Source organism: Panthera leo, chromosome B2, assembly GCF_018350215.1.
Source record: "Panthera leo isolate Ple1 chromosome B2, P.leo_Ple1_pat1.1, whole genome shotgun sequence".
In the NCBI taxonomy this organism is placed as follows: Eukaryota; Metazoa; Chordata; class Mammalia; order Carnivora; family Felidae; genus Panthera; species Panthera leo.
Window position 1 is genome coordinate 111720697 of NC_056683.1, and position 12576 is coordinate 111733272.

The 12576-nt window shown below is 36.6% G+C and overlaps 1 protein-coding gene across 3 annotated transcripts in view; it reads left to right on the forward strand.

Annotated features, from left to right (window-relative positions):
- The window catches only part of NKAIN2 (sodium/potassium transporting ATPase interacting 2), a 980716-nt gene that overhangs the window by 805048 nt on the left and 163092 nt on the right, over positions 1–12576 (forward strand). For all 3 annotated transcript variants that reach the window (XM_042939746.1, XM_042939744.1, XM_042939745.1), the window contains one exon: positions 2559–2759. In XM_042939746.1, the coding sequence (XP_042795680.1) occupies positions 2559–2759 (201 nt within the window). The remainder of the gene's footprint in view (positions 1–2558; positions 2760–12576) is intronic.

Consider the following 12576-nt stretch of genomic DNA (forward strand, 5'->3'; position numbering starts at 1 on the left):
GTAGAATTTAATATTGAATGAGTTTTTATAGCTCTACTGGTCTTTTTAAAAAGAATTAGTGATAGAAATACTACAGAAAGAGAGTAAAAAAAAATAATAAAACATGCCACAAAATGTAGAGGAATCAATAACACAAAGATAACTGGAAAATCCCCAAATACTTGGCAATTAAAGATACATTTCTTTTTTTTTTTTTGAGTTTATGTATTTATTTTGAGAGAGAGTGCACACCAGAGTGGGGAAGAAGCAGAGAAAGGGAGAGAGAGAGAGAATCCCAAGCAGGTTCTGCACTGTCAGCACAGAACCTGACTTGGAGCTTGAATTCATGAACTATGAGATCATGACCTGAACAGAAATCAAGAGTCAGATGCTTAACTGCATGAACTACCCAGGCACCCCAAGGTACATTTCTAAATAGCACACAGGTCAAAACAGAAATCTTACACCTGGGGGTGTAACACAAATGTGTTTACATTTGAAATAACCTGCTTGGGACATCTAGGTGGCTCAGTCAGTTAACTGTCCGACTCTTGATTTCAGCTCAGGGCATGATCTCAAGCTTCATTAGATTAAGCCCTGCATTGGTCTCTGTGCTTGGGATTCTCTCTCTTTCTCCCTCTCTGCCCCTCCCCTGCTCATGCACCTGCTCGCTCTCTGTGTCTCTCTCTCTGTCTCTGTCTCTCTCTCTCTCCCTCTCTCTCTCTCTCTCAAAATAAGTAAACATTTAAAAAATCAAAACCGTAAAACAGTGGAAAAAATCAATTAAATCAAAAGCTAGTTCTTTGAAAAGATCAACAAAATTGAAAAGCCTTCAACCAGGCTAAGAAAAAATTAGAGAAAACACAAATTACTAATAACAGAAATGAAAGAAGGGGCATCGCTACAGATCTCATGAACATTGAAAGGATAATGAAGGAATATTGTTAACAACTCTATGCCCACAAATTTAATAACCTAGGTAACCTGGACAAATCCCTTTAAAGATATAATCTGCCAAAACTCATACTAGAAAAAATAGATAATTTTAATAGGTCTATATCTATTAAAGAAATTCAATAAATAATAACTTTCCAAAACAGCAAACTTCAGGTCCAGATGGTTTCACTGGTAAATCTACCAAACATTTAAGAAATCATACCAATTCTCTATAATCTGTCCCAGAAGATAGAAACAGATGGAAAACTTTCTAACTCACATTATGAAACAAGCATTAACCTAATACCAAAGCCAGACACAGACATTGTAGGAAATGAAAACTACAGATAAATACTTCTAATGAACGTACATGCAATTATCCTCAACAAAATATTATCAAAATGAATCCAATAATGTACAAAAAGAATTACATACCACAACCAAGAGGGATTTATGTCAGATATACACGACTTGTTCAACATTCAAAAATCAGTTAATCAAAAATGTAGACACTTTTTGTTTAGCCATTTTCAGGTTGCAAAGGATACTTTGAAGACTTTGTGAAGAGGCTTGAAAGAAAGAGAAATTGCTTGCTCCCTCACCCCCTTTCCTGCCCATAGAGATCATGTGACTCATAGCATACTTCACTCCAGAGGAATCGTCCACCCAATCTCCAACCCCCCCTGGCCATTTCAGCTGAACACTTTCATACCTTCAGTGTGAGTGAGTGTTAAAGGTCACAAAACCTGATTTAAGATATTTTCTATGCAGGATCTGCCTAGTTAATTCAGCACCTCATTTTAGAGTGAGAATAGTTGGCATCTATTAACTGGTAGCACTATCACTGAGATTGAAATAATTCCATTTAGAATTCATCTTCCTTGACTTGCTGAGTACCAGAACATGTTCACTGTATTCCTTTTAGCCATTCTCTTTCTGGAAGACAACCTTTATCCATGTGCCATTAATAGCTCCATGTTTGTGTATGTGATTATAAGCCAAGTGCAGAAACTCTACCTTCTATTCCATTTATACCTACACATCACCTAACGTGCTTAACTTCATCTAAAGAGTTGTTGACTTATTATCTCCACCCTGCAAGAACTTGCTAATGCTATTTCCTAAGAAATGTTATGACCAAGTAATATGTTTTATTAAGTAAAGTCTTATAAATTTTAGCTTTAGCCACATTACATTAAATTTTGCCAAACTGAAGTAAAAATTTAATATTTAAAATGTGTAAAAGGTAAAAGTTCTCAGGTTGAGAGTATAGCTTATTTAAAATAAGATGAACTTCACTTGATAAAATAGTTTAAGTCACTCCTTTTGTAATAAATTATAAGTCCTCAAAAGTAAGAACTCTTCAGTGCTACAATTAATGTCAGTCACTGATAATTTTACTAATAAATATTTTTATTTATATTATTGTAGTCAGGCCAATAAATGAAATCTATTAGACACAGAACTTTCAAGTGGAACTAATAGTTTTATTTAAGATGCTTCCTTTCTGCCCATAAAATACAGTGAGGGGAGGGAGAAAAAAAAAAACCCACATTTCCAAATGGAAAACCCCAAGTCAGTCCAAAATAAGCTGACTAACATTTATAAAGTAATTCTCATCCTTATAAATTGCCTTCTTGCAGGAAACAGACCTTATCCTGACTTTTAATATTTCAATGCACCGATCTTGGTGGATGGAGAATGGACCAGGATGTACGGTGACATCAGTGACACCCGCACCAGACTGGGCCCCAGAAGACCATCGCTACATCACGGTCTCAGGGTGTTTTCTGGAGTACCAGTACATAGAAGTGGCTCATAGTTCCCTCCAGATTGTCCTCGCAGTAAGTTTTGACAGCCAACCTCTCCTTCTAGTGCTTCTGGAATCGTTTTATTTCCGTGCAAATTCAGTGCACACAAATGGAATCTGTGGATAAAGTGTGGCTATTTGCTTTTTTCTAGTTAATGCCCCCTTCAATAGGGGTTTGTCAAGTTAAACCAGGGCATAGTAAAAAGTAATCAATCGGTAAATCAATAAGTAGGCTTTGGCATCATCAGCATTTTACATAAGAAATCCAACCATCCAAGGTTTGATCATTTGGCTTTTGGTAAACAAGATTTATAAGATTTCAGTGGATACTTTTCTGCCAGTGCTTATTTCTGTCTGTGCTGCTAGCCCCTGGAATTGTTCATTTGCCCATATTCTTCTTCCTACATTTTCTGAAGGTACGACGCATCACCTGTAATCATTTCCCCTCTCTTTCAAACAGTTCAGCTTTTCATAAATTGTACTTCTAGGACTATCATGCCTCCATATTTCATATTATTAAACTAATAAAGAACTCTCCCTCCACTAGGAGTCAGTAGGAGTTATAAATGATTCCTATGTATTTGTATACAGTATTTGTAGAGCATATCTGTATAATATATCCCTGTTATATAAAACATATTATTTTATACTGTATCACTATGACAGAGATAAACACATCCTTTTCTCAAAAAGGACTTTTGCTAAGGCTAAATGCATAATTTTGTAGGATTTATAAAGACAACTTTATTATACATGTCTCCATTTATTTATTACAGATCCTATAGGTATAGTTCTCTTATATTTTCCTTAGACTCCATGTAGGTCTGCAACTGCTATGCATAGCCTTGAAATTGTTAATGACAAATAATGCAAATAGAATCTGCTCTTTGCATTTCTTCAGTTAATTACTTTGGGAATGATATTAAGTCACAATTCTTAAATAACAAGACATAACAGGTTGTGGATAGAATGGCATAAATTAGTTCACATAAAATTCTTCTAGAACAACAAAAAGAAAGACCATGTGAATGTGTATGTATCTGATTATGCAACTAATATATAGTTATTATATTTTTTAAAAGGAAGAAAATATATACATGTGTATACATACATACACATACACACACATAAATTACAATGGGCTAAGTGCTAGTATGTGCAACCTGAGACACATATGTGCAACCTGAGACATTTCTTAACTAACACATCCTTCCACAACAGTCTTAAACACTAGACTCGTCATTTTAATTATCTTGAAAAAAATAAGGTAGATTTGATGGGACAGAAAAAATTATTTAATTAGTTAAAATCCTATTTAGATGAAGTGTTCATTCTCAAAAGAGAAAAATAAAATCTTTCTGGTATTTGGGGACAGATTATGTGGTAGAGAGGGCTTTTAGATAAAAATTCCCCCACTGGAACTCACTTTTTTACTGTACCCACACATTTTGGAAAATTTCCACTTATGTGTCAAGTATATTATAAGGATATAGTTTATGTGCACAGATAGTTATATGTGACCATTTTAGAGAGCAAGCCATCACAGGATGCAGCCTCTTTACCCTCATAGGACCCTCATAGGGGGTCCGTACCCTTTCCACCTGTTTCTTTGGCAGTGCTGACTGTGGATCACCTGAGAGTAAGTTAGGGACAGTGTACCCAAGCCAGTTACTTGGAGAATTTTCAAAGACACTTTTTGCCTTTGGGCTTGCCGTACAACACCTGCTGTAGAGAAAACCTAGCATTTCTTAACTAGAGTTTTCGAAGGGAAACCAAAATGGGACTTATCCTGAACAATTTGTTCCACCTACTAATTGGAAGCCTTCCAACTAGATTTTCCTGTAGTCATTCTGATCACTTCTGCTGTCATGGTTAAGAGATGGAATAGTGTTGGGGCACCTGGGTGGCTCAGTCGGTTAAGGTGTCTGACTCTTGATTTCAGCTCAGGTCATGATCTTGCAGTTCATGAATTTGAGCCCTGCGTTGGGTTCTGCACTGACAGTGTGGAGCCTGCTTGGGATGCTCTCTCTCCGCCTCTCTCTGCCTCTCCCCTGCTCTCTCTCTCTCTCTCTCTCTCTCTCAAAAAAGAAATAAATAAACTTAAAAATTTTTTAAGGGCAAGGTTCCTCAGGATACAAACCAGGTGCAAATAGGTATATTTTGGGGATTGTAGTAGACAGAGAATATACTTTGTGCAGTATATAACATAATATTGTCTTCTTAGCTCCATCCTGCTTTTTGTAAAGTCAGCTAAATCCCCACTTCTCCTTGTTTCCACCAGTCTTTGAAGCTGCCCTCTCTTCCCGGGTATCTGGCTTGAATCTGCCTTCACGAACTGCTGCTCTCCCAGCGACTGCTCTTGCCTCACTCCAAATCTCTCTAGCTCATTTCCTCCAACTTTACTCAGCCTTTCTTTCACAGATTCCTGACCCCTGGCAATCCTGTCACCCTGTTGTTCGGTTTTCTGCCAATCAACTCTTAGCTGATTTGGAAATTAGCATTCACAAAGCCCACATTTGCATCGCACATACATAAGATATCTTCCGTCTACAGCCAAAAGAAGACAAGTATAATATCCACATAATTGGGAAGAGGGGCTATTAATCACGCAGCCTCCAGCCGAGCAGAGAGGACTGCCAGAACACCATAATGATGAGCCAGGTGTGAGACTTGAGCCCTCTCCTCCTTCGGCAGGGCTTTCTTCTAGTTAGTATCAGATATCGTATTCAAAAGGAATACAGGTGTGCACAGTTTTAATAAAACCAAAAAAAAAAAAAAATCCATACTTACAAAATAGATCAAATAAATATGTATGGGGAGAACCAGGGAGGAGATCAGCTACAGAGATAGTGTTGTTCGCATTACAAAAGAATTAAGGGGATTTCTTCAAACAATGTGTGATTGCAGCTGCATGGTTTACAAAATGTGTTCACAGGAATTAAATCTTTTGATTTGTGTAACAGTCCTGTGAGGGCTGCAAAACAGGTTGAAAGCCTTTCCCAAGATTTCTTAGCCAGTAGGGAGGATGGACATACTGACCCAAGTTTTTTTCTGGTACCAAAGACAGGAAATGGACTACAGTCTGAATGCCAGCAACAGCTGATTGGAAATGAGTTCCTGAAACCCCCAAATTCCGAGCTTATCAGTGGCAAAGAATGTCATGATTGATTAGCCATGGTGCTGAGGGTGAGGGGAATGGAGGTGTGTGTGCCTCATACTTGTTATGCACATACTATACCTCACTTCCCCTAACCAACACAATGAAAACAGAGGATGTTTTACAAGAAAGTGGAAGTAAATGAAGCTTTAAGGGAAAAATATTTATCAGTTACTGAACTAAGTTTATGTTTTAAAATGTATGTTACAATTTCAAATAATACATTGGACAAAAAACAAAACAGAAACCAATACTTCATCCCTCTTTTCTCTGGTTACCTCCAGAGGATCAATATCTCTAAATTTGAGATACGCCGCTCCAACCAAAATTTCTGGGTATTACTTCCAACACACTTCCAAGTCTGCAGCAGATTGATAATTAATATATTTAGGATACCAGCAGAAGATGTTCATAAAAATTTAATTAAGCTTACCATTTTCCCAAACAATTAAAATTGGCATAGAAACCATGTACAAATTAGCAGAGACTTATAAAAGACTCTAGAAAAGGTTCTAATACTTGGTGCACTGTTCATAGATAAAATAGGATCACTGTCAAGTTCATCCTTCAGTCATATCTATTATATCTATTTGGAAAACTGTATTTTTTAAAGTACATGAAATGATAGAAACCATTGTTTTAAAAATTGTGGTAAAAAAATTTTTGAAGATAAAACGTGTCTTCAAATGGATGGAGCCACAGATGCTTCCAGTTATTCCCAGTTAATAATGATATATATTTGACATATGGCTTGGTAAGACTTGCCTAAGTATACCATTGGTGAGAAATTTTCAAAACCTTGAAAGCCTTTATCTGAGTTAATGTGGGATTGTGCTGGGAATGGCTCAGGAGTATTTTTTTGAATGTTGCTGAGTGTGTGGTGCATGGATGAAAATGAGTTGCCTTATTGATCACGCCTCACTTTCATTCCTTCTTTAATCTGGAAACACATGTTCATAAAGTTTGGTTGTCAGAGATTTGGGTCCTGATTTCAATGTAGCTTGCGACATTGCCATTAAACTGGTAACTAGTGAATCTGAGTTGCGAACTTGAATCATTTTGAAGGGATGTGTGTTTTTAAGTGACAGAAGGTAAATTTCACATCACAGCAGTATTCAAACTTCATTGGATGTATCTCAAAGACTAATATGTCTCTTTAAAATATGTTAATATTTATAATATGCTGAAATAAATAGTCCATTGCCACTATTTAAATTAATGGTGAGGGGGCACCTGACTAGTTGGTAGAGCATGACTCTTGATCTTGGGGCCATGACTTTGAGGCCCACTTGGGTGTAAAAGTTACTTAAAAATGCATTTTAAAAATAAAAAAAATAATGATAAAAATATCAAACATCAATTTCAAATGTATACAGCTTTTAAGTGATTTTTAAGAAAAATTTTTCAGGACATATGGAAGTAGAAATGCTTAAAGACCATTACACTAACACAGTGGTTCTTGAGGCACTTGGGTGGCTCAATCTGTTGAGTATCTGACACCTTGATTTTGGCTCAGGTCATGATCCCAGGTCATGGGATGAAGCCTCATGTTGGCCTCTGTGCTGAGTGTGGAGCCTGCTTAAGATTTTCTCTCTGTCTCTCTCTGTCCTTCTCTCTCTCTCTCTCTCTCTCTCTCTCCCTCTCCCTCCCTCTCTCCCTCGCTCATGCCCTGTCCCTCTCAGTATGGGTCTTAATGCTGGCTGAGAATAGAAATGAGTTACTCACTTGTTTAAAAGAGTACTATAAACATGACCTACTTCTAGAAATGCTATGCCCTTAAGGCTTGAGGTATGGCCTAGACGTTGTAATTTTGAAAATCTTCACCAGACATATCAATGCTTTCCCTTTCTTTTTGCTACTGATCCCGCTATAGTCCTAAAGTGCTCAGAAACACATGGTGCTTGGTCAAAAAAAAAAACCAAACATTCTGTAATACCAAATAGGTGCCACAGCTCCAACTACTCCATCAGCTCCTTCTTGGAAGTTGAGAGTCATTTCCCTTTGAATATCGCAGGGTCTACCCTATTATCAAGTACTGAATCTGCAGACCTACACTCTGTCTGCCATTACTCAACGCTAAAGAGTGACTTAGTGAAGAGCTTGAACTGAAAACTGAGTCTTCTGATTCCTAGTCCAGTGTCCATGACTCTACAATAGTTTTCATCTTAGGACAGAAATGCTTGCTGCCTGTGATAGAAATGGACAGAATGACAAGCACTTGGTTTCTTTCCTAGCTCCTATGCTGGGTCAACAGCTTTGCTGCTTGGCTTGGAATGTTATATATGCTGCTCCAGTTCTAGTTCTCTGGATACTCATACATAGACTTACTTGTCAGAGAGTAGTAACCCAATAAATGAAATAAATGTGATTTGTCTTTCTGTAACATCAGAATAGTTTATAAAATATTCACAAAATTATAGGAAGAAGAACCAAATTATAATTGTGAACAAGGGATTTTTCCAATGTCAGCATTTCTGAAATAGGAGAATGAAGTCAGTGAATAGATTGGGAATGGACATTTCTTGGCAAATTTGAGTGCTGCACAGCATATAAACAACATTCCACAAATTAATTTTAGCACCTGAACTGGGCTTATTCCTGAATATTAAGAAACATCAAGACCTGTTGATGCTTCTGAAATGGGCACGTGTGTAACTTTCTAACCTACTCTCAGTTCCTCTAGACAATAATAAAGTTACCTCAACACTGTCACTCAGAACATGGCACTCTGATGTCTTATCCACAATCATCAACCAAGTTTTAGTTAAAATTAGCCCTGAGAAATCAGTTATCATGTTCTCATTTTATTTTGCTTTATTTCTGAAAGGTGCCCTTGTAAATTAGGGAGTAGTTTTGTGAGTCCATGAACAAGCAGAGTGCAAGAACTTGAATAGACTCTAAAGTCAAATTAAGTCTAAGACATTTTTGCTTTTAATATTCTCTGGTATTCCCTACATGCAAAGTCAGAAACATAAGGTAAAATATTCACAGTTTGGGAGTAACAATCCTTAAATCTTACACCCAGCTGTATAATAAACTATTTTGTAATTATGAACTGAATGAGATAATTCTTAAGAAATTGCCTGAAAACAATAAAAGTGGTATTATTTATTTTTTCTTTAGCTCAGTATCTTCCACTGCTTATTGAAAAGACTATCATTTTTAAAGACTAACTCATAGCGATGTGCAAAAATGAACTAAGTCTTACTTAGTTTACTTACTCCCCAGATAGGACTGTGATTCTTAAAGCCAGTGTGATACTATTTACTGTACTGACACACTAGTCTACACAGGGGTAAGTTTTATCCCATATCAACCATTATCATCAGTGTGCAATATCTGCTTCTCTATATAATGTTGAAAGCAGTTATTTACCCCCAAAGCATAACATCACTTGATCAAGAGAATGCTTGGACACATCATGAAGTAAAAATACCAGCATATTAAAGATGGTAGTGAGGACTATAAGCTGCAATAAATCACCATTAATTAGGTTTTCTGTAATGATATGAGATTTAAGTTAAATTGTCTGAAATTGTGCAAAGCACCATGTACAATCCAATTTCTTATATTTAATTTTGTAATTATAAAATTATTTCAGGGTCACCTGGGGGGCTCAGTCAGTTAAGGGTGTGACTCTTGATTTTGGCTCAGGTCATGATCTCATGGCTCATGGGATTGAGCCCCGTGTTGGGCTCTGCACTGGCAGCGAAGGGCCTGCTTGGAATTCTCTCTCCTTCTTTCTCTGCCCCTCCCCAGCTTGTATTCTCTCTCTCTTCTGACTTTCTCTCTCAAAATAAATAAATAAACTTTAAAAATAAAATAAAATCATTTCAGAATAAATAATAAGGTATACTGAATCATAAGTTACTTCAAAAGGAAAAAAAGTCTACATAAATATACTAAAATAGAGTAATTTTTGAAAAACATAATAAGCTATTGGCCTTGAACAAAAGGCTACCATCTTTCTTTGTAATATATAATATCATTGTCTTTTAGGACATCTTTCCAGTCATAATCAACTATTCTGATAAAAAATTTTTGAGAAGTAATTCTTTGATGGCAATTTCCTCTTCACTGGAAGTTCTAAACACAGTGGTATAATAATAATAGTAGGATGTGTAAGTGTTTTCAAATAACAGCAAGGCATTCTCAAAGGAAGGTTGCAAAGATTTATAATGATCGCTATAATATGACGGATAATTTATTGTTTAGCATGTTATACTCGAGTGAAAAGAGTAAAAACATGGGCAAACACACTTAAGCTAAATAATGTTTACATAATAGAAGAAGAACAACCTGTGATGTTCCTTCTCTACCTTTTGTGTTTACCAATCCTATAAATAGGATTTTAAACCCTACTATTGTCAACTCACACATTCTTCTTAACAACTAGGTATATGATTCCTAGTCTTCATTATCCTCCTGCTTATTCCTGCCCTTGTGGCATCATGGCTGCATTTATTTTGACTCTGCCATTTGTTCCTCTCTGACCTTTGTTATGACTCTCAACCCATAGTTAAATTTCTTGAGAACCAAGACCACAACTTTTTGCACACATATGTTTATCACTTGTAATTTTCCCCTAACTCTATTCACAGGATTTTATGTTATTGTACCTAAAAAAGCAGCTATTTGTCATGTGATGATCTTGGTCAATGCTAATGGTAAATATGGCTGCAAAGTCAAGGACTGAATTAAAGAGTGTCATGGCTCCAAAGATATTTTGGTTTTCTTTATCTCTTCTTTTATTCTGAAATGTCTACCTTGCTCTACTCTCCTTATTAATTCTTAGTCTCTCCACCTCTTAAGTTTAATCAGCTTATCAGCAATTTTATAAATACAAATTGTTTCTTTTACCCCTAACTTTCCAGTGTCCCCCCGTCATTTATCTTCACTTTTCCTACCCATTTTCCATAACTCTATTGATTTCTTCATCGCAGAATTATGGGTAGATTCTCTTTTTCCTAAGTTCTAAATTTTACAAATGATACTTGCTGGAATTTTATACCATTCTGTTAGTCACATATCATATTTAGGTTGATTTAGTCCTAATCTACTATATCTGTTACAGGAAAATCAATTTTAAGTGAAATTACACTGTGAGGTATAAAAAATTTCCATGTCAGTGACTCAGTGGCTGTTCATGTATTCATTTTCAGCAATGTTCTCAGTTCATAAGTTTAGGAAAGTCTGTGTTGCTTACAAATTAAAAGCTTAGAGACAAGTTGTCAAAGGAAGCAGAACACTAAGAAGATAGTAAGGGCACCTCGGTGGCTCAGTCAGTTGAGCATTCTCACGTTGGTGGGTTTGAGCCCCTCATGGGGTCTCTGATGACAGCTCTGACCCTGGTGACTGCTTTGGATTCTGTGTCTCCTCTCTCTGCCCCTTCCCTGCTCGTGCTCTGTCTCTCTCTGTCTCTCAAAAAATAAAATGAAACATTAAAAAAAATTTTTAAAGAGATAGTAAAAGAGTGGCCAAAACTAAATGAGAAAATATGTTTAGACACACCTTTATTGTCCTTTAATTGTGAGTCTGAGGTATGAATTAGAATGACAAAGCCACATGATGCCCACATTTTGGGGGTTCAAACTTATGGTCTTAAAGCTTCAGAGCTGCTGTGGTACTTAATCTGGGTCTGAGTTGGAAGAATTTAAGGATGAAGTTAATGAAAATATAGTTTTGTGCATCATTTTAACTATCATGTATAAAACATTTTCACGTGCAAGTTAATCGTGCTGTGTCAACAACTCTGTGAGTGCCCTGCCAGTGTGGCTGGAAAAATTATTGGAACATTTCACCATACATTAAAAAATTATTGAAAGCTCTATTTAAAATATCTGCATGAACATTTACCTGAGATTAATCTTCACTTTTATTTTCCTTTTGTGATTCATTACAGATTCTTTTTCCCTTTAGACCCCAGATGCTTACAGATGTTAATCTCCAGAGAAGGGCGATGATTCTCCCAACAAAGGCGGTTTGTTGCTTGGCTTTGCTTCACTGAAACCCAGTCAGAGGCTCTGATGACAGATAGTCTGCTTGTCAGCCTTGCTTCATGAATCCAAAGAAAATGGAACTTATCAGAAGCTGAGCCTCAAGCACAACCTGTGCCTCTTATTTGGGCCTTTTCATGCTAGGTTTGGCGGAGGTCTCTGTCTTTCATCATTTGGTTCACTGACAGAAAGAGAAGGGAGCTGTCGCACTTTTAGGTACCACTCTGCAGACTGCTATATTGCAAAATAAACAAACAATATATTTTTAGGGCACCACCTGCAGCAAGCAGCTGTACCAAACAGAGCAGAACCACGAAGGATGTGATTTGTTCCATTTAACATGAAGCCTTGAGGTTTAGAGGAGAGGGGAGGAGAAGGTTCTATGTATACAACCCACACATCCGCAATTTCAACTGAAGCTGATTTTTTTTTCTTTTTTAGATTGGAATTGAAGTATCATTATATCTCTCCTCCTTTCCCACCCCACAACCTCTGGTTGAAAACAATTCTATTATTGGGCTTATAACTGTTAACTGAGAAAATCATTTTTCTCTGCCAGTAAACTTCCTCTTCCATTCAAGGGCAATTTTCTCTCAAGCAACCTATACTTAAATGCCAACATCTGCTATATCTAAGCTGTATATAAATGGTGTCTGGCATTTACATGATGCCAATGACATGATTAGAGAAACTCATAC